We start from the raw sequence: 23,255 nt of genomic DNA, 5'->3' as shown, positions 1-23,255 counted from the left end.
GAATGGGTACACTGAGTAAAGGAGGCATGTACCAGGAATAGAAGAGCTGTGAACTTGTTTTCTGCCACTGTCTATAAAATGTTAATTTGTGTAGTGTTAGCCATTTCTTTGAGGTATCTTTGAGGTAAAGGAAGACAGCTCATTTAGATATCTGTAAGATAAAACGTGTATTTATATACTTTTTCCTGATTCACTCAGTGCTAAAGTAATCTTGAGTTAAATTGCTTTGTTTGGGTGGCACTTAATATTTCGTATAAGACACATGTTTGACCAGTTAGAACCGGTCACACACTGACATATAACAATGATGAATGATTATGGAATTTCTCAGGGCCAGTCTGCCGATGGGTTGATCTGTGAGTGAGCTGTATAGTACTTTGAGTCCTTGAAAAATTTAAAACTACTTTGTTAGTTTTTGTTTTGTTTCCTAAGGCAGTTCCTGAAATGAGGAAGCCTCCTAAAGCTAAGTTCAGAATCTTATTTCTGTGGGTGTTTACTCTAGCTATCAAAGTATTCTTCCAGCAGGGACAGGGACTGTCTCTCTGTTCTCTCTTCTTTTGCTGTGGATACAGCCAGTATTCTGAATTTCATTATCCAGTTGTGGTAGTTTGCAGGGTGTGGGAGGAGGTGTTGCTCCTCTTCCTCAGTAAGCTTTCAGTTCCTGGGTCCTTTTGAGGTTTAGCAGCCTCTCCTGCTTTCAGAAACACCGTAGGCTTCAGAAGCCTGGTAATTCCTTGGATATGTGGAGTGTGAGCCATAAAGCTTCCAGTGATAGTGAGTCTTAGTGAAATGGCAAGGCAAGATCTTTTGATTTTCGCTAAGGCTATAGAAACCCTCCCCCAAAGTTGTTATACATCAGAATTCCTCCTGGTCCTCTACTCAGGCTGGGGCAGAAGGAAGGGCCTAAATGAACAGAACGTATTAGTGTATCAGTCATGCCTTGCCCTGTTACCTTAAAATCTGCCTGTAGCCAAACCAACCCTAATAATACTAATACAGTGAAGGGTGATGTGTTTACTGTAAGCACAACTTCATTCCCTACCTGCGCTGAATTTACTAGCCTTACTGAAACTCTACACTAGAAATCTAAGGCACATAAGCTCAAGGTATTGTGTACAGAGAACTAGTTCTAAGAAGGTAACAGGCCAAATGAATATATGGTGGATATACTAGATGCATAGCCATGGAAAAGTGTGAGCTCCTTTTCACCGCCCCCAAATTTAGAACATCTTAAAGAGCAGAGGGATGCTTCCTGCCAGAGACCTTGGTGGGCTGTATGATGCCCAGCTTCCATCATAGTATGCATGTCCAAAGTGGAAACAGACTTAGAAAAGGTATGAGTTGAGAGTACGTTCACAGTTAGTCAAGGTTTACTTCTCACATGCAGGAAAGAGCATGAGAATAGGAAGGGAAGAGTTTTCTGTGCGAGGATTGAGAACGAGAGATAACTGTGTTTGATCATTACTTGTAGTATTCTCTGATACAGTTTCCTCAGTGTGAATGATAGAGCTTTCCCCTGGGGAAGAAAGTCTGACCACTCGAACCTAAAGCGTTTCTTTGCCTTTATGTAGTCACTTTCCCACTGCAGTCTTACCTTGGTTATAGTTGCTGCCCCTCCCCTTTTTTTAAAAAAGGAATTTTCACTAAAAGCTGATTCCAAAGTGTTAGGCTAGCCGAAGAGTTACAGAGTATAATAGTATAATAGAGTTACAGAGCGAAGTGCTGATGTGGGACAGGTAGTTCCCCAAATCCATAGGAAAGTCGATAATTACACTTAAAAAACAAAACCATGGCTTAGAATTGTATGTTTTTGTTGTATATGATAGTGTAGGAAGGGCTTCCCTGGTGGCGCAATGATTGAGAGTCCGCCTGCCGATACAGGGGACACAGGTTCGTGCCCCGGTCCGGGAAGATCCCACATGCCAGGGAGCGGCTAGGCTCATGAGCCATGGCCGCTGAGCCTGCGCGTCTGGAGCCTGTGCTCCGCAACGGGAGGGGCCACGACAGTGAGAGGCCCGCGTACTGCAAAAAAAATAAATAAAGAAGTGTAAGAAGAGGGCTGTGATAGGTACCGAATAAATAAAGACTTGAGAGGCAGCCATGGTATAGTGCAGTGTTTTTCGAACATCTTCATCTGTGCCCGCAATAAAGACTGCATCCCAGTAGATACACACATAATTTAAATAGCTGGAATACAGTCATGAAACAATAAGCATTCCTACTGTTACTTTGTGATTTTTTTTTTTTTTAAGGCTGGTCAAGCCTACAGATTAGAAAATACTTGTCTAATGGAATGAGCCCCAAGTCTAGGAGTTATGACAGAGACTCGATATGAGGTCCACTATCCCAGCTACATATCACTAGACAAGTTACCTAATCTTTCTAAACCTGCTAATCTATGGAAAGGGAATGATACTTATTCCATATAGATTAAAAGATTGTTTTAAATTTCAAGTGAAATAGTGTATGCAAACATGTTTCAGAGTATAAAGAACTATATAAAATGTAAGGTGGTGGTTTAGTTGTGTTGGCAAAATAAAAAGTGACCTGGATTTTGATAGATTAAGAAAGTGATAAGAGCCAACATTTGAATAACGTTCAGGCGCTGGTGTCCTAAGCACTTGAGTATATTAAACTCACTTAATTCTTACAACAATCCCATGAACTAGGTCCATTTTACAGATGAAGTTGTTTCTTTCCCAAGGTCACATAGCTGGTAAGCAGCAGAGCTGAGAGTCAAACTCAGTCTTGTCTCTTAACCACTTTGATGTGCCTCTTGTTAATCCAGATTTCTTCAGGTGATTTGAGCTTCACTTGACACTTATCTATATGTGAATTTTCCCCTTTTGAAAACTTATGAGAAAATGACTGCCCTTGCCAGCCAGTTTTTTCCTAAGTTACTTCCTTGATTCTGTTCGTTTTATATTCAAGAAATGAAAGCTAAGTAGAATGTTATCATGAACTAGATAGTCCAGGAATGAGAATTTATCCCCACAAAGTGCTGTAATGCATTTAATGGTGAAATACAAATGACGTCATAATTTTTATGTATATATAATAAATTTTACAAAATTATTATTACACCATATACATATATATATATATATACACACACACACATACTTTTTTAACCCAGCATTTATCTTATAAGCATTTTTTTGTCCTTAGATATTTTTTAACAATATATATTTTTTAATTTGGGAGGCTCATACTAATTTTAATAGATGAATAGCCCGTAATTTATATAACGATTTCCTTACTTTTGGACATTTAGATTGTTGGAGTTTTTGCACAATTATGAACCATACTACAGTGAAGAGAGTTGTATGGAAATCTTTGTTTACATTTCTTTTTTTTTTTTAAATAAATTTATTTTATTTAATTATTTTTGGCTGTGTTGGGTCTTCGTTGCTGCACTTGGGCTTTCTCTAGTTGTGGTGAGCGGGAGCTACTCTTCGTTGCGGTGCGCAGGCTTCTCATTGTGGTGGCTTCTCTTGTTGCAGAGCATGGGCTCTAGGCACACGGGCTTCAGTAGTTGTGGCTCGAGGGCTCTAGAGCACAGGCTCAGTAGTTGTGGCGCATGGGGCTTAGTTGCTCCGCGGCATGTGGGACCTTCCCGGATCGGGGCTCGAACCCGTGTCCTGTGCATTGGCAGGCGGATTCTTAACCACTGTGCCACCAGGGAAGCCCTTTGTTTACATTTCTGATTAGTTCCTTAAGTTAGACTTTAGAAGTGTAGTTACCATATCAGGAGTATGAATATTTTAAAAACTTCATATTTATTTCTAGAAAGAATGTGTCAATTTAACATCTCACTTTAGTGACTCTTCACTGTATCCTTGACTCAGTGTGTTCTAGATTTTTTTCCAAACATGTTTGTCAATTTTTAATCAAAAAATAAAATGTCATTCTATTTAATTTACATTTCTTTAAATATTAGATAGTTGCACCATTTCTTTATATGTTTAGTACTTGCTTATATTTCTGCAACGACTTTGGTGGGAGTTGTGTCTTCAGTCCACGCACATGCATTCAGATGTTGCTGTGGATCCTGTCTCCTTTCACTGCTTCCATTCATAACTCTTCAACACCTCTTCAAAATTTCATTAAAACCATTCTCTGCAGTTTTGACAAACTACTCTCTTAGGCAGTATAAATCAGTGTTACTCATTACATAGCAAAAATATGGGTTTATAAATGTCTCTTGAAATTTCTAAACCCAGCAGTGAACTTTGGATTAGGCACTTTAGACCCAGATAAGGAAGACACCTTGGCACCGGGGTGAGGAAACAGAAGCACACACAGGTCCAAACACTCTCATCTAGATTTGTTTTAGAATAATACCTTGTAGGGACTTCTCTGGTGGTGCAGTGGTTAAGAATCCGCCTGCCAATGCAGGGGACATGGTTTCAAGCCCTGGTCTGGGAAGATCCCACATGCCGCGGAGCAGCTAAGCCCATGCGCCACAACTACTGAGCCTGCACTCTAGAGCCCACAAGCCACAACTACTGAGCCCACGTGCTGCAACTGCTGAAGCCCGCGCGCCTAGAGCTGTGCTCCGAAACAAGAGAAGGCACTGCAATGAGAAACCCTCGCTCACCACAACTAGAGAAAGCCTGTGCACAGCAACGAAGACCTGATGCAGCCAAAAATTTTTAAATAAATAAATAAATTTATTTAGTAAAATAAATAATAATGTCTTGTAGTTACGTATTCAGAATGGAGCAGGCTTATAAAAAAGAGTGAAATAATGCCGTTTGCAGCAACATGGATGAATCTAGAGATTATCATGCTAAGTGAAGTAAGTCAGAAAGAGAAAGACAAGGGGAGTTCCCTGGTGGCCTGGTGGTTAGGATTCTGGGCTTTCACTGCCGTGGCCTGGGTTTGATCCCTAGTTGGGGAACTGAGATCCTGCAAGCCATGCAGCTCGGCCAAAAAAAAAAAGAAAAGAAAGAAAGACAAATACCATACGATATCACTTACATGTGGAATCTAAAATATGACACAAATGAACTTACCTATGAAACAGAAACAGACTCACAGACGTAGAGAACAGACTTGTGGTTGCCAAGGGGGGGTGTGTGGGGGAGGGATGGACTGGGAGTTTGGGATTAGCAGATGCAAACTATTATTAAATATAGACTGGATACACAACAAGGTTCTACTGAAAAGAATATGAAAGAGAATGTATATATATATATGTATAACTGAATCATTTTGCTGTACAGCAGAAATTAACACAACCTTGTAAATCAACTTCAATAAAACACATTTTTAAAAAAATGAAGCAGGCTTTCTAAATGACCTTAAGTCTCTTAAATTTCTGTCACCCTTCAAACTTGAAAGCCAGACTCTAGACTGAGTTAGGGGGCCTACTCTGGCGAGGTGATTCTGAGGCAAGGGAGTCACTAGAGAATGCGGCCTCCGTGCAGGTGAGGGGAGGAGAAAGGGCGTGAGTAAGCAGCTCATTTAGATGTTCTTTAAACACATTCTTGCCAAAGTTTTTTAACAGCCTGCTAAATTCTTCACATTCTTTTTCCATGTTGTCTTTGATCTATAAAATTACAGAAGCTATACTGAGGAACTGCCTTTTTCATTTTAACCGGAATGAATACCTGTCTATGATCTGACTTGTTTTGGGTTCAGTCAAGGCCTATTAAAGGACTTTTTAGACACCCTGAGTCTTAAAATTGCACCCAACTTTGATATCTTTCCTACAGATTTACTTTTTTTTTTTAATGATTTAGCTCTGATGCCTCAGTTTCCCCATCTGGATGTGAGATCTGTGCTTCTCTGGCAGCTTTTCATGGACTCATGTGTGATGTGGGCTTTGAAGATTAAAAACTGCCACATAATTATAGGTTATTTGTTAAATTATATTTAATCTGAGTAATAATCAGAAACTTTCTGATTTGATACAAGTTTCTACAGGAAATTGTAAAAGGTAAAAATCCAATATTTGTGTATTATCTCAAGGAAGCGGTTTCTTCTCGTTGTTATTCTCATTGTCTTGCTGGGCACAGTCCCAGGTACTTATGAGTAAAATTCTACCCAGCTTGAGAGCTCTGCTTGTGATTATGAATGTGGTTAAATACAAAGGTCAGTCTACCTTTCTAAAATTGTTCAGCTTAAGTTATAGTGATACAGCCCTGATAGGAAACTGAAGGCTATTACATACGATAATGAAAAACTGCAAATTCTGATTTAGTGGCTTGCAATGAACACAGCCTGCATTTCACAGTTTTAGGAACACTGATTTCTACCTAATGGGGATGAAAGTACAGAAGCCAAAGGATACTTTTTTTTTCTTTTCTTTTTTTACTTTTTGGCCTTGCCGCACGGCATGTGGGATCTTAATTCCCAGACCAGGGATCAAACTTGGCCCCCTGCAGTGGAAGCATGGAGTCTTAATCGCTGGACTACCAGGGAAGTCCCAAAGGATACTTTTCAATACAATGCAAAAGTAGTACCTGGGCCTTTTTTTTTTTTTTTTAAAGTACCTAGGCAGTTTTTATCTCCTCTGCTTTCTCTCTCTCAGAGTAAAGGCACCTGTGCACACACAGGCACGGACACTTTTTGGCACTTGTATTATCCATGTGTTTCAAGGACCTAAATTCAGATAAATTCCAGAGCCTGGGATTAAAGTGTATTGCTATTCTTCTGGAATGTGAGCCAATAATATTTATTAAACATCTGTTACATGAATAATCTCATTCCTGACCCTGTTACTTGGAAGGATAAATAAAAGACAGTCTTTGGGAGCTCACACTCAAGTTGAAAGGTTAGAATGGCCAGGGCAAATACTTTCCTAGGACCTGAATAACAAATTCAGGAGAAAGCAATGGGTCATAGATGAGATAAATAATAAGAGGATCTAGGAAAGAGTATTCATGCTAAAGAAAGCACTGGCAGAGAAAGCACCTTTAGGGACCAGGGTGGGGTGGGAAACAGCATAGGAACAGGACCTGTTGTGATGGGTCTAAAGGGTAGTTAGAAATAATGTTTCCGGGGCTTCCCTGGTGGCGCAGTGGTTGAGAATCCGCCTGCCAATTCAGGGGACACGGGTTCAAGCCTTGGTCCAGGAAGTTCCCACATGCTGCAGAGCAACTAAGCCCGTGCGCCACAACTACTGAGCCTGCACTCTAGAGCCCACGAACTACAGCTACTGAAGCCCGTGCACCTAGAGCCCGTGCTCCGCAACAAGAGAAGCCACTGCAATGAGAAGCCCGCGCACCACAACGAAGAGTAGCCCCCGCTCACCACAACTAGAGAAAAGCCCACGCGCAGCAATGAAGACCCAACGCAGCCATAAATAAATATTTTTTAAAAAAGAAATAAATTTTTAAAAAAAGAAATAATGTTTCCAAACCCCTTGAGCCTCTGTGTTCAGCTGTGTGGAGATGGTTTGCAGCAGGGATAGTTCTGGGCTTTCAACAAAGTTAGTCCAGAGTAAACATCCATCTTTCTCTCCTGCTCTTTCTCCCAGCCCAGAGTTGTGAGGTTACAATTACAAGTGACTTTAAGTCCCCTATTGAGTTAAAGATAGAGAAGAAAGATGCCTTTGAGCAATGACTGAATGTTATTCAGATCGAGTAAATAGTGAAAAGTACAAGGTAGTTGGAAGTTCACAGTTACCTGGACTGACAAAAATTACTGGTTGAATAGATTATTTCATTGACACAGACCATAAGATGACTGATTCTGCAGAGTCTGATTTGATAAACATGTAATTTTTGCCATCCTTGACCCTGTTTATTTTCGCCAGAGCAGTATTTCCGTTAGGTTTTAACCTAATTTCTTGGACCCCAGGAGTAAAAGAATGGGGAACAGTAGGATAAAACTTCTACCCCCACTATTGAAAAGTAGTCTTTTTAGATAAGCCTTTTACCTCATGGATGAGAAGGCTTATTAATCAGAGATAGTGATGACTCTTTTAATTAACGCAGCTTCTCAGTGTTAATCATATTCTCTTAAGATGCATGTGCTTAGGATTTTCACTGTTGGGTATATTTTATAAAGTGGAGTCAAATAACATGGGGCATAACATTTTCTCTTTTTTACTTGGTATTTCAGAGATGGCACTGCTCTCAATTTCATGTTTTAATTAAAGTCCATAAATGGCAGGTTTAAAATTTTGAACCACAGCATGAATCAGAAATTGGGCTAGTCAACCTTTTTTTTGCGACGGTGGGGAGGGGGTTCTTTTTGAAGGTGGGGTTGAAGGGAAGGAAAAGGAAAGCAGGAGAGAGACTTGGCAAAGAAGGGTACTGGAAGGCACTAGGGTGTGAGTGGGAGACTATGCTGGGAAGTGATTACTCTAGATCGCTTCACCCCCAGCCCCCAAGTAAAAATGCCTTTGCTAGCATTTTATTTTCTCTCCCTTCCTTTTCTCACTAAAAAAAAAAATATGAAGAGGAGTCTTCCTTTTCCTCCTTTTCTACCCTTCAGTGACCGTAAGCATAAACAGGGACAAACAGTACAGACAGCGGAGGTTTTCCTACTGGCAAACCTGTCCTAAGGCAGAGATGGTCCTTTATCAGATGCCACCCAGGAAAGCAGAGAGTGTAACAACACAACTCTTAATAAAACCTCTGGCAGTCTCGGTGGGATGGGGGAGGTGGGGGGCATGGGTGAAAGTCCTTTTGAATTTTCTCAGTGGGGACAGGGTTTTTTTTGTTCCTTAATTAGAGGTAGTCTGGGAGAAGCTAGCACTTGTGCAAATGCCCCAGGAGAGTCTGGACACCTTAGTTCTGTGCTCATGGTAATACCATCGTCCCCCTGCTTAGGCAGCAGACCAGCTGGTGGTGGGAAAGCTGTCTGAGAGCGCCCAGAGAGGCTCTGCCAAGGAGATCTTTTTTCTTTCTCTGCGGCATCTGCAGCTCATTTGGTCTGAGCGCCAGGTTACTACTTGATTCTGTTCAGTAGTCTGGACTTGAATTTTGAGGCCCTTTCAGAGAAGGTAGAGCTCATGTTGATTTCTGGGTCTAATTGTGCTTCTGGAAATATCAGCTGTAAATTGTATTGGAATTTAACGTTTAAGAAAAAGCCAGATGGTAATCAAAATGTGTGGGTGGTTTGAAGTTTTTAAATAAAAGGCTTGTGCTCAGCTGTCAAGCCTCCAGAGGAGTGCTTTATACTATGCATCCCTGCTTTCTAGAATGGGCTGTGGAAGGAAGTTGCTTCCTTCCTGTTTCATCATACCCTTTGTGACCTTGCCACATTCTCTGCCTTCCCTGCCCTGGCAGAATCTGATTCTTGACTTCAGTAAAACTGCTCAGGGGGCTTGAAGATTAAGGATGGCAGAACTCTTAAAGAAAGGTTCACAAACTAAGGGCTGTACTCTTAGCAGCCCAGTTAATGCCAGTAAGAGCTCAAGAACAGTCTAGACTTTCTGGGTGATTCTGGTTGGGAACATAATCATAGAGGGTCCCAAGATCTGGTGTCTTTCTTATTCATTTACTTCTTCCTGCGCAAACTAAAAACTGACTTTCTGGAGTCTTTACAGAATTCACCTCTTATTTTTGTTCCTTTGTTTTCTGTCAGTAAATCCATTAATGCCTTTTGCCACAGTTTAGCTGACTTAATTCTCTCTTGTTCTGCCTCTTGAAATCCAGAGTTGTGGCTTGAAGGGCAGTATGTTATAGTCAACTCTTAGGATCCACAACCTCCACTCGTCTCTTCTCGGTTGCAAGGCATCAAGATCTACTAGGTATATCAGAGATTACAGTGATCATTCATAGATTGGTTCCTTCCAGAAAGTACAGGGAGAGAGTGTATCTGCAAGAGAGCTGAATGAATGTGTTTTTTGTACCTCCATCTTCACAGTATCTCAGCTTTCCAGGTGAATTACAAAGCCTGGAGGTGGGGGTGTGCTTCGCTCGTAGAGTCAGCAGGAGGGGCAGGGGAGGTTAGAGGATGAGGTCAGAGAGGTAGTGATCATGTAACAGATCATGGAAGGCCTTGTGGGCCACGTTAGGATTTTGTATTTTATTCTAAGTGAGATGGCAAGTCATTGGAGATTTTTGAGCTGATATGATTTCCAATTTAAAAAAATAAATTACTTTGGCTGCTATGTGGAGAATAGATTGGGTGATGGGGCAAGGGTGGAACAGAGAGACCATTTGGAAGGCTATTGTAGTAATCCAGGCTAGAGATGATGAGATGACAAGTGAATTTATTGCCTACTTCCAAGAAAGGTTGGGAGACCTAATTAAGAAAACATCACTAGGGCTTCCCTGGTGGCGCAGTAGTTAAGAATCTGCCTGCCAACAAAGGGGACATGGGTTCGAGCCCTGGTGCAGGAAGATTCCACATGCCGCGGAGCAACTAAGCCTGTACGCCACAACTACTGAGCCTGCGCTCTAGAGCCCTCAAGCCACAACCACTGAAGCCCACACTCCTGGGGCCCGTGCTCCACAACAAGAGAAGCCACTGCAATGAGAAGCCCGCACACTGCAACGAAGAGTAGCCCCCGCTCGCCGCAACGAAGACCCAGTGCAGGCAGACATACATACATACATACCTAAATAAATAAATAGGAAAAAATCACTAAAGCCCCTCACACAGTCCATTTCACAATATTAGGCTCCAGTATTTGTTAATTCTCTTCCTTTCCTTAGAGTTTGCCCTCAGCTATATTAGGACCATAGGGGAGAGGTTATTAAATAGAGATCAGCATTCACAAGGGAAGGGTTGTGAGCAGTACCTCAGTCATTTGACCCTAACAGAAGACTTTTTATTTCTTGAGGCACTGCAGTTGGCACAGTGTGTTCATACTGTCATCCCACCCACCAGAGACCTGAAAAGACTGAATCCGTGCCAGAACTCTGGGGCAGCTCCATTCTCATTGAGGCATTCACTCTTCAGTTCTTTCTGCACTTGCTATCTTAGACACAGTTTGAGTAGCCTCTTTTACAAAGTATCTTTTCAGCTACCTGGCCTTTCCAGCTGGAGCTCTCTGATACTCATCGTGACAAGGTAGTTTCACATACTTGAGAGGGCCCTCTAAGGGAAAGAAAGAGGTTTTGTGGTCTTTGTTTAACATTTGAGCTTTCCCCCATTCCTCTTTTGTTGTGATCTAAAGCCTTAATATGCTACCTTGATTTCTGGGGCTTGCAGTATGGGAAAGGAATTTAATGTGTTTTAGTACATTCTAGTTGTTTGGGAAAAAGCTTGGTCCTTGGTACACAGGGAGCTTGCATTGTTGACAAGGCTTCCTTCCCTACAGAAGGCTACATCAGTGTCTGCTTGCTTTGGCTGTGTAAGTCTTGTTGGAAGACTTCACTGATGAAACCACGCCATCTTGATACAATGTCAGGACTGCCTGCCCAAAGAGGGCTGCTGGCAGCCTACCACCTCCTTGATTTACCCTGGGAGCAAAGCAATTTTTTTCTTTTTTCTGGGTTCTGGAGGTCTAATTGTGTGAAAGGCGATAACAAGGTGAATCCCTAGAAACATACAAACAGAGTTTGCTTTAATAGTAGTTAATTTGTCTCTTAGGATGCTTTGTTCCTTCCTCTTTTTAAAAGTAAGTTCAGGTGAAATTCCCTGGCGGTCCAGTAGTTAGGACTCCGCCCTCTCACTGCTGAGGGCCCAGGTTCACTCCCTGGTCAGGGAACTAAGATCCGGCAAGCCATGGGGCGTGGCCAAAAAAAAAAAAACCCCAAAACAAAGTAAGTTCAGATTACTGGGGTCATAAGTTGGACTTTGGGAGCCTTTGCAACTCATATACTGTACTGTCTCTGGAAATGTCTGACTGCCCCAGCCGCCAGCCAAGGCTGAGAATAGACGGAGCTGGGCCCTATGAGGGCGAGCTCTCTTCAGGAACATTGTTCTGTTTTCAGGGAGAAATCATCTTTTCCTTCACCTCAGTTAGACTGTGCCCTAGCCTTTGTGCTCCTGCCTCAGCTGGGGCCCAGATGAAAGCCAGCATGCCGTTTATCTGGCAGCCACATGGGCTTATCCAAAAGCAGTACGGAGAGGCAGTCTACAGGAAATGCAAATGCCAAGCAAATGCATCTATAGCTTGTGAACATAAAGACCTTCAATTGTTTGTGTGGATAGGTATTTTCTAGTTTTTATTTTCCCCACCCAAGCATCTGCGCTGACTGAAATATTTGAGCCGTAGTAATAAGTTGAGAGCAAATTGTGCTACAGATAAAGACATAGATATATTTTCAGCCAACATGCTACTAATTAAATTGTTTATCTGTCTAAACCTGGACCACTGTTGCTCATATCCGATGTCCCTGGTATCTTCCTTGAGTGAGTTGCCTTGTGTTCCATGACCTTGTTTTTTTGTCATTACAGTGTGAGTGACTGCCTCATGTTGTGTTGATGCTGGTCTGCCATGCTAGCCTGTCTACCAGGGCCAGGTGACCTGTCCTTTCAGCTTCTTTCTCACACGCAGATGAACACTGGACTTCAGAAATGTAAGTAATCTGGATCCCAGTGAAGGATGTGATCGTTTATGTTTTCCCTACATTTGAGCTATACCAGAGGCACATTTGGGGTACACTGACCATGAATTTTGGTACCTCCAAGATATTCTTCAGCACAGACATCAAGAAAGCAGCCGCAAAACTTGTCAACATTGTGAGACACTTCTCTGATCAGAGGGATCCTCTTTTTTTTAATTAATTAATTTAGTTAGTTATTCTGTTTGTTTGGCTGGGTCGGGTCTTCACTGCAGCACACAGCATCTTTGTTGCGGCACACAGGATCTTTGTTGCGACGTGCGGGCTCAGTAGTTGCAGTGCACGGGCTCCAGAGTATGCAGGCTTAGTTGTCTCGTGGCATGTGGAATCTTAGTTCCCCCAACCAGGGATCAAATCTGTGCCCCCTGCATTGGAAGGCGGATTCTTAACCACTGGACCACCGGGGAAGTCCTGAGAAATCCTCTTAAATACTAGAATTCCCCAGTGTGTATCATCTTAATTTTAATTGTTGCTGATAGCTATCTGTTAAGCAATAAGGCTATAAGGAGTTTTACAGGATATATATATCAAAGAAGTGTTTCAATTTGAACCCCCATGAGGAATTGAATGAAAACTCACTGTCCAGATTACCTACTGTATCTCTGAGACAAACTGTATCCACTGTTCTGTTGTTTTGAGCTCTCTGAGCACTCTCTGCCATGGAAATAGACAGTTCCCTTTGGCTTTGCTGTCTGCCTTCTGAGCTGTGGCCCTCAGTTCACAGCAAGTAAAGAAGCTTTTGCCTCCAGAACGGATAGGAAGGTAGCTTGCTCAGTCTCTCTGGGCGTGCTCCTGTTAATATACTTGCTATAAGACGGAGTTTCTGAGAACTGTTAGATTCCTGTCTTACATTGGCTGGAATTGGGGCTTTATACTTTGTATTTTCCCAGATTCCTACCTTCTATCCCTGTACTACATCATGTGCAAGGAAAAGAGTCTATTCCTGGCTTATTACCATGTACGGCATCTTCCAGTGTGAAAATGGCCCTAAATTTGGAATAGACTTTCCTTTCAGAGCAAAAAGGGAAAATCAATGAGGCATCTAGGCTTACCCTTTAATAGAAAAGGAGCTTCAGCACCTTACCTGAATCCTTTATGACAGAGGTTGGCCAACTTTTTCTGTAAAGAGTCAAATAGCAGATATTTTAGGCTTTGTGGATCATCCCATATGGTCTCTGTTACACGTACTCACCTCTGCTGTCGTAGGGCACAGGCAACCGTAGACAGTATGTAAACAAATGAGTGTGGCTATGCTCCAGTAAAACTTTCTACAAAAGCACAGCAGCTGGGTTTTGGCTTGCAGGCTATAGTTTGCCGCCCCCTGCTCTGTGAGATCATCTTCAGAAGTTAAAAATGGTCTGGCCTCTTGACTTCCTTTCTTTGAGGGAGAGTAAGACTCAGAGCCTGGCTAGTTCTAGAATTTGGCCAGTGAATCCAACTTGCGTCATGACGAAGCTGAAGGTGACAGTCTTCCTTCTGCAGCTGCTTGACACAATAGGCCGGCCCTGCTGTCCCAGCTCCTCCCCAGCTTTTCTCTTACTAAAGGATAATTGGGTGAGAAAGTTGTCTGGGCTCCTTGGCCACCCAAATCTGCATGCTCACTGCATTGTGACTGGTTCCAGACTTCCAGGCACACAACTGGGGAGGGAGTGTGCTCGGAAGCACGCAATAAGATAACAAAGAGCAGCTCGCTGTCTGTCTTCTAGGTTCCTTAGCGCACTCTGACGGCTTCGCCCAGAGATGTCCTGTCAGGGGCTGAACTGCTTGGGAAGAAAGGCAAGTTGGCAGCTTTATCTTAGTTGCTGACTTGGAACCTTCACGCCCTTCTCCCCAAAGCAGTCCCCAAGTAGCCTCTGCCAACCACTGTCCCAAATCTCTATTCAAGAATTGAGGTATGGGGCTTCCCTGGTGGTACAGTGGTTGAGGGTCCGCCTGCCGCTGCAGGGGACACGGGTTCGTGCCCCGGTCCGGGAAGATCCCGCATGCTGCGGAGCGGCTGGGCCCGTGAGCCATGGCCACTGAGCCTGCACGTCCGGAGCCTGTGCTCCGCAACGGGAGAGGCCACAACAGTGAGAGGCCCGCGTACTGCAAAAAAAAAAAAAAAAAGAATTGAGGTATCCTTTTTCCCTGGTTTCAGGCTTACCTGTCCGTTTAGGGGACAGTGTATTTGAATCCCTTTGACTCTCTTGTTGCTCTCCTTAACTACACCTAAACTTTTGCAGAGGAGAAAACCCAGTGGTGTTTTTAAGCTCACTTACTTTCTTCTTTCCTCTCCCAAAATGTGTAAGAAAAAAAAATCCTGGGACTTTCCTGGCTGGCTGTGCTTCCAACTGCAGGGGGCGTGGGTTCAATCCCTGGTTGGGGAACTAAGATCCTGCAGGCCACACAGTGCGGCCAAAAATTTAAAAAAGAAGAAAATCCTGTCTTGTGACTTAGCTCTTCGCATTAAGCATTTACCATTAAGGTGAGATGGAGTATAAGCTGTCTCCTTTGGAAACCAGCAGCCAAGGAGCTGCTCAGAGCCCAGGCCTATCAGCTGTAGAGACCTTAAAACCAGTTTTGTAACTGCTATTTTGTAACTGCCCCCACCCTAGGGAGGGTCTTAAAAGGTGCTCAAAACACAGAACTCCGTATCTGGTGAGGGGATGGGGTACTGATATTTATAGCTTAATATATGTTTGTTTGTTTTTTATTGTTAACATCTTTATTGGGGTATAATTGCTTTACAGTGGTATGTTAGTTTCTGCTTTATAACAAAGTGAATCAGCTATATGTATACATATATCCCCATATCCCCTCCCTCTTGCGTCTCCCTCCCACCCTCCTTATCCCACCCCTCTATGTGGTCACAAAGCACCGAGCTGATCTCCTTGTGCGATGCAGCTGCTTCCCACTAGCTATCTATTTTACGTTTGGTAGTGTATATACGTACATGCCACTCTCTTTGTCTCAACTTACACTTGCCTCTCCCCATGTCCTCAAGTCCATTCTCTATGTCTGCATCTTTATTCCTGTCCTGCCCCTAGGTTCATCAGAACCTTTTTTTTTTTTTAAGATTCCATATATATGTGTTAGCATACGGTACTTGTTTTTCTCTTTCTGACTTACTTCACTCTGTATTGCAGACTCTAGGTCCATCCACCTCACTACAAATAACTCAATTTTGTTTCTTTTTATGGCTGAGTAATATTCCATTGTATATATGTGCCACGTCTTCATTATCCATTCACCTGTTGATGGACATTTAGGTTGCTTCCGTGTCCTGGCTATTGTAAATAGTGCTGCAGTGAACATTGTGGTACATGACTCTTTTTGAATTATGGTTTTCTCAGGGTATATGCCCAGTAGTGGTGTTGCTGGGTCCTATGGTAGTTCTATTCTTAGTTTTTTAAGGAACCTCCATACTGTTCTCCATAGTGGCTATATCAATTTACATTCCCACCAACAGTGCAAGAGTGTGTAGCTTAGTATACTTTATATTGTAAGAGTCAGCTCAAGGCAGGGGAGATGGGTCTGGGGTCAGGAGAGGGCATATGTGGCTTCTTGGCCCAGTACTGTCAGTCACCTGGCTAATCACTATTCCCCAGGCTTGAGCTGCCTTATGTACAGAATCACAAGATTGTTCCCTTGAAACGCCAACATTTTCTCTTCTCCCCTTCCTCTTCTACATGTATAGGAGGATGTGATGCATTTTCCAACCTAGAAGTATAATTTGCCATAGTTCAGGCTGGATTAAAGGACATCTTGCCTCTGGGTGGGTCCCGCACTTGGTAGAAGACCATAGTTGTGGTTAAGTGGATGCCCTCCTAGAACTTTTCTCGATTGTTATTCCATAATGTCACTTACTTTGAGAGACCTCAGCCATTTTGGAACTTTGTACTTGCAAAGTCTATTTTCCTCTGACCCATCTTCTCCAAATTCCCCAGAAAATGTGTTTTTGAACATTTTTTTCTTCATTAACCCCAAGCCTCTGCTCCTAATTTTCCAGCTCACAGGTATATAGATAGGGTGGCCTGGTAAATATTTCTGGGTAGAGTGGTTGAAATGACCAAAGATCCCTGGTCGTCAAATCATCTTTTAGACAGTTACTGTGACCTCTTTCATTGTAGAGTTTTGGGGCCTAGGGCAAGTATCGACATTAATTTTTTACTGCTTCTCTGTGTGCTTATGTGCCCCCTAGTGGAAAGACCTGGAAATGGTGAATTGGCCCAGTGACTGGATAAACTACAGAGAAATATCAGAAACATTAGCTAACGTTTGTTGAGCGCTTACCATATGCCAGGCACTGTCTTGAATATTTGTATGCATATTCTCATTCATTCCTCAGTAATTCCATATGGGAGACTCTCTTATCTTTCTTTTCAGGATGAGAGTGTTTGTCAATGTCTCGTTACTATTCAGTGACTGGGCTAGACTTGGGTCAGACTCCAAAGCCTGTATTTGACACACACTGCCTGTGTCTCTCCACAGGTTAGAGGTTCCTGCTGCATAAGCCACCCATGTCTTTTGATCTTCAAAACAGAAGGATAAACAGGGAGGTCCTTGCAGGGAAGCCTGGATTCAGGGAGATCCCCCCAGTTCCTAGAATAGACAACAGTGCTTTCTGTACTACATGTAATGCTCAGACTCAAGTCCAGGAGGTACTGCAGTTAGGGCTTCCATGGTCAGGTTACTTTGTCCCGTCTGTGGGCAGACTCAGCCAAACCTGCTATCCTTGAATAGTAACTATCGACAGTCATAGTTCCTGTTCACAGAGCATTTCCCATTCATTGGATCTCTTGATCTTAGTAATTCTGTGAGGTAGGACAGCAGGTACCATCCCTGTTTATAAATGAGGAATGACTGAGAGAGAAACTGAGTAGTCAGATAATAAAGCCAGTGCTTGAATCTGGATCTCTTTTTTTCTAACCACAGAGTCTCTGTTCTCTACACCGCCTTATGTCTCGATTAATGACACCATGGGTACCAGATATTTAAATAAGTTGTTTACAGAGCTGTAGTATCCGTGTTAGCTGTGCATTTAGAGGAAGATGATGCAGAAGAAAGGCTTCAGGGTGCCTCTGCGGGGACTGAGATAAAGTACTGAGGAAAACTTGGCTATTTTTTAAGGGTTGGGCTGAAATCTGGTACATGATGTGGGTGGTGTTGGATTCCCCGAATGTGGCCTCTTTCTTGTCCAATATGCTCCTCTCATCCTTGAGATTCTTCCTTAACATACTGTAGCCTGTGTCCACCCTTCCCACCCCTCACCTCACCTCATCACCACTGTCAGCATCAGTGGAGGCAGGACAGAGAGAACTAATCGGTGTAGTGTCCCACTCCATACTTCTGACTGAGGCCAAGCCATCAATACCTCTGCCTCTGCTAGAAAAAACCAGCCTTAGAGTTGATATTGACTTGGAGCAAAGGAGCTCTATTATTCAACAAGCCGCTGTACCAGTCTCTCTTCCCTGACCTTCAGAGAGAGAAGCTCATCAACATGGAGGAAAGCTCTTCCAACATGGAGGGGCGGACCTTCCTTTCCTGTCCGAACTGAAACCCAGCAGCTTCAGCCTCCCATTATTCAGCCGAGTCCCAGTTGTTCAGTCAGACAGTACACTTACCAGGCACTTACTACACGTTTGCTCTGGGTAAGGAAGACACTGAGCTAGGAATGTCACGTTTTTGATCAGTCACACGAGAGTACAGTGGCTGACCAGGGCAGCTTCTAATGGAATTCTGGCGCCTTGAGTTTAGGGAAGATCTTTCAGTGAGCCCAGACTTTTTTGGTGTCTTCTTGTCCAGGAGAATGTAAAACCGGTCAGAAAATGGCCCCACTTTGTCGAGACTGAAGCCTATTAAGGGTCAGTGGCTTATAAGAAGCCGCAGAGCTCTGTTCTCTAGGCTTTGACCTCCTTGCCAGCTAGTGCTACCTAGTAGGTGGGAGACTTCCAGGCCTCTCTGCCTCCCTCTGCTTCCTGCCTTCAGTTGTCACTGTCACATTCATCCTTCTAAATCAGTCCTTCTTCAAATCAGTCATCTTACAAACATTTCGTTTATGAATGGAGCAACTATTCTGTACTCAGTAAATACAGCAGAGCCTTAAATATGTGGGAGTGCCTACTACGTTCAAGGCATCGTGCCCGTGTTTGAAAGCAAACCTTTTCCTTTCCGTACCCTTTTGCTAAGTTCTACCTCGTTGAGCCTGGGTCCGGATCTCTCTGCCTCTTCTGGACTTGAGCTTTCTTTCCTTGCTTCCAAGAGCAGCAGTTTCTAAGCACTTGCTGCCAGCCAACCAGCAACGCCACCTAGCGCAGGCAGCTGTGCCCTTTTCCTGCTAGCACACTCACTAGACTACTTCTGTTCCAGCTGATGCCCAGCGACATGACTTTGAATGGGGTCTCCTCTGGGCCAAGCCAGCTGAGGCCACAAGCCAGGCATCTGGCCAGCTCAGTCCTTGGTCTGCCCTGGCTGCCCCCTAGAAGGGGAGGAAGTAGGGAGGGAATCAGCTAGCTGAGCCAAGGCTCCCAGCCAGTCCCCTTTTTTTCCTGCTCTGGGCAGTCTGTGTACTTACTCAGCAAGCCTTTATTAAGCACCTTCTGTGTATACTCAGGGGAGACCCTCCCCAGAGAGAGGGAGAAGGGAGCAGAGACCCCTTGCCAGGAGCCTGGCATCCTTAAAGAGCTCTTGTTCTCCTTTTCCTTTTCCTTTTTGATGGAAGCACGACATCCGCTGGAGCCCCCTGATGGGAGGCAACTGGAGATGGGAACAAAGAGACTGTTAGCATTAATGAGGCCCATTGAGCGGTGCTTCCGCAGTCTCCAAAGAAGGCAGGTTTTTCCTCTTTCATTTTGGAAAGTGACAGCTCACAAGGGCCGAATACAGACTATTTTTGGCTCTCAGGACTTAAAGATTCTCTGAATCCTTTCTCCTCAGTTCCCTCCCTGCTGCCCTGTCATTATTGTCACCCCCACAAGGAAATAAATAAAGCCTTTTGATCTTCACCCAGTCAGGCTTAGAGTAAGCTGTAAACAAAAGTGAACTTGTGACTTGGGGATGGGGAAGGGATGTTGGCAGCTTACTCCTCTGCCCCTGAAAAAGCAGCATCCTGTCTGCTGCGCCAGGATGCCCACCCAGTCGGCACGGTGCCCCAGCTGCCAAGGCAGAGAGAAAGTTGATGCCTCACTGGCAACTGCAGACTGTAGAGGAGTCATTCTGGGTACCCTCTTCCTCAGGGTGTCATGGGGCAGGGACTGAGTGGCCCTGACAAACAGCTCTGCTTAGAACCTTCAACCCCCAGGCCAGGATGGGCTGGTAGGAACTTGGAGAGAATTCCATGTGGGAATTGGCCAAGTCCTGGCTCTCTAAGATAGAGACTTTTGCAAGTTGCTCTGCTATTCTGATCTTCAGTGACCTCGTTTGTTAAGTGGGAATACCACGATAGTACCTGCGTCCTAAAGCAGTAGCAAGGATTCGTTGAGACAGCCTGTCCTCAGCACGAGGCCTGGTCCATTAGAAGTACTCACTCAATGTGAGCAGTGCTTGTTTCTGTGGGGGCTGAGGCCGGGTCTCAGTGGAAGACTAGAGATGACAGCTTAGTTCGCCCTGCCCCTCAGGCCCTCAAATGGGAAATCTAGAAGGGCTGGTTGGCTTGGCACTGATGAGCTCCGTCTCCTTCTTTGCTCTCCTTCCCCTTCTCTCTCTAGGGGACACTACACAGAAAATGAGAACTGCTCACTATCCTACCCCAGCCGAATTGGACGCGTATGCTAAGAAGGTCGCAAACAACCCACTGACTATAAAAATCTTCCCCAACAGTGTGAAGGTTCCCCAGCGGAAACACGTTCGTCGTACTGTGAACGGCCTCGACACATCAGCCCAGCGCTACAGCCCCTACCCGACTCAGGCTGCCACCAAGGCAGGCCTGCTTGCCATTGTCAAAGTGCCAGCCAAAAGCATACTCAAGGACTTTGACGGCACCCGAGCCCGGTTGCTCCCTGAGGCCATCATGAACCCCCCAGTGGCGCCCTATGCTACTGTGGCACCCAGCACTTTAGCCCACCCCCAGGCCCAGGCTCTGGCCCGCCAGCAGGCCCTGCAGCACGCACAGACCCTGGCCCATGCCCCTCCCCAGACGCTGCAGCACCCTCAGGGTATCCCGCCACCCCCGGCGCTGTCCCACCCTCAGAGCCTCCAGCAGCCTCAGGGCCTGGGCCACCCTCAGCCCATGGCCCCAACCCAGGGCTTGGTCCACCCTCAGGCCCTGTCTCACCAGGGTCTCCAGCACCTCCCCACTCCCTTGCTGCACGGAGGCCGGAAGATGCCAGACTCAGACGCCCCCCCGAATGTGACCGTGTCTACCTCAACTATCCCCCTTTCCATGGCGGCCACCCTGCAGCACAGCCAGCCCCCGGACCTGAGCAGCATCGTGCACCAGATCAGCCAGTTTTGCCAGACGAGGGCAGGCATCAGCACTACCTCAGTGTGTGAGGGCCAGATCGCCAACCCCAGCCCCATTAGCCGCAGCCTGCTCATCAATGCAAGCACTCGGGTGTCGACCCACGGCGTCCCCACACCAATGCCTTCATGTGTGGTCAATCCCATGGAGCACACCCATGCGGCCGCAGCCGCATTGCCCGCTGCGGGCCCTGTCAACCTGCCCACGGGCATCTCTCGAGCCCCCACTGGCTACCCTAGCGACCTCAAGCCAGTCGCCTGGAACCAGCACCAGCTGGCCCACCTACAGCAGATGTGCAGTGAGGCCGGCGCGACGCCGGCCCCTGGCCTGACAGGCAAGCATGCGGCAGGACGCGAGTTGGCGGGGCCTGGCTTTGTGGGCAAGGCCCCTGCCTACCCGCAGGAACTGTGCATGGCGCAGGCTTTCCATCTGAAGCCACCCCTGGAGAAGCCAACCCCGTCCCCACCAGTCAACGGCCTGGCAGCCCCACTGGCCTACCCTAATGGTCACTACTTCCAGCCCCTGTGGAACAACATTCTGCCCACTCCCAATAGCGACAGCTCGGGGTCTCAGGACCTCGCCGTGCCGTTCCACAGTGGGCAGCCTGCGGGCGCACCCCTCGACTGCGCGGCGGCTGGGGCCCACTACCGGGCAGGGACCGGGGGCGGGCCGGTGGCAAGCCAGAACAGCCTGGTGCAGACAGTGGATTACCTAAGCGGGGATTTCCCGCAGGCCTGCTTCCGAGACCAGAGCCTGGCCGTGCTGAGCAAGGCCCACCGAGCCCCTGGCAGCCGAGCCCCTGATCCCACAGATAGTCGAAATCTTCATATTCAGCACCCTGGGTATAGATAGGTAGCCCTGGTGCCCTCCACAAGCTACACATCATACGTCACCCGTCACCCTCCTAGGTTTAGTCTTACTTTTGAGTAATTGGATAGTTTCAAAGTTTCACTGCTCCAACGTGATCATTCTTAGATGTCTAAGAAAGGGAGTTTAGTGGGATCTAATTGAGGACAGAGGGGGGGTCCTCTTTGCGCTCATCTTCCCCTCTACCAGCCTCAGCAACTTTTGGGTTTATGTTGGGACCTCATCCCAACTTCAGGCTTTTCTCTCCAATGCCTGCCTGTCAGTGCAGTTCTTCCCCCCACCCCCACCTCGGCCATTTCCCACCAGCCCCCTTTTGTCTGTTCCTGCACCTCTCACTGTTTCTCTTCGGACTGAGGTGTGGGCTAAGGGAAGGGCCCCCTAGGTCAGGTAGCTGTCAGTGCCCAGCCACCTAAGCTAGGTCTCTCCCTGTCTGTCTCTCTGGGACTAAGAAGCCAGACCTCCCAAGTGCTCTGAAAGCCAATTCCTTGTTTACCCAAAGACGTCAAATCAAAACTGACCCAGTCTGCGTCTCCTCCCAGCCCTTCTCCTTTCCTCAAGGCTTTGTTTTACATCTGCATTGATCCCAGAGCCACTGCACTTGTCCTTGCCACACTCCTCAAGGGCATCCTGCAGCACGTGGCCATAGCCTTGAGACCAAGGGGAAAAAAAACCTGTGTTTGGATTGATACCTTGGTTCCTGACTCCCTTTCCCTGCCTAGAGAAATGCCGAGACCATCCAGCATACCCAAGATCTTTCTCGCTGCTGTCTCTCTCCTAAGTCATCTGCTGCCCTCATCCCCCACTCCCCCCTCAAAAAAAAAAAAAACGCAAAACAAAACAAAAAAGTCTTTCTTGAGGGATTAGGTAGTAGGTATGGGATGATCACATTGGAGTTTGGAATTAAAAACACTGAAAAAAAAAAGTGCATTTGGTTCTCTCTACACTGGCTAAGAATATTGCTCTACGCTGTAAGTTTTAAACGTCCTGTTTCTGTATGAATGTAGTGTGGGTTTGAGTAGCAATGTGTGTGAGCGGCCCCACAGGTGCATCCACTGTCTAGTCACCTTTCACAGCCCCTCAGTTTAACGAAGAAAACACAAAGCCTTAAGCTCTTTGAATTCTCCTTTACCAAATGAGCATGGTTCTAACAGCTGGAGATGGGCCTCTCTTGGAAACAGCCCCTTCTGCCCCTCGCCCTTTCTTCACCCACTCCATGCTCCAAGTCTCATTCCCAGGTGACAGTTAGTTGGCTAGAAATTTAAAACTTTTCTGTAACTTCAGATGATGTTTTGTTGTAATGTTTTGCACCCTTCTGTTAAAGATGCATAGTTGGGCTTTTTTTTTTTTTTAAACCAAATAAGCCCTACCCTTTCCTCTTGTCTCTGGGGAATGTGAGCTTTCTTATTTAAGATTTGGGGTTTTGTTTACTATACGATCCACTGTTCTTTAGCCAGAAATTCTCTAGTGATCTGAAG

The 23,255-nt window shown here is 45.4% G+C and overlaps 1 protein-coding gene across 1 annotated transcript in view; it reads left to right on the top strand.

Moving 5' to 3' along the window:
- The window catches only part of FAM222B (family with sequence similarity 222 member B), a 63,081-nt gene extending 41,227 nt beyond the window's left edge, over positions 1-21,854 (top strand). Inside the window, exons 2-3 of the mRNA XM_082860885.1 lie at positions 12,310-12,431; positions 20,162-21,854. Coding sequence (XP_082717011.1) covers positions 12,350-12,431; positions 20,162-21,765 — 1,686 coding nt within the window. The 5' untranslated portion in view covers positions 12,310-12,349 and the 3' untranslated portion in view covers positions 21,766-21,854. The remainder of the gene's footprint in view (positions 1-12,309; positions 12,432-20,161) is intronic.
- The last annotated feature ends 1,401 nt before the right edge of the window (positions 21,855-23,255 follow it).

Source organism: Leucopleurus acutus (genome assembly GCF_964270905.1).
Source record: "Leucopleurus acutus genome assembly, chromosome: 19".
Classification (NCBI taxonomy): Eukaryota; Metazoa; Chordata; class Mammalia; order Artiodactyla; family Delphinidae; genus Leucopleurus; species Leucopleurus acutus.
This window is presented reverse-complemented; position numbering and strand designations above follow the sequence as displayed.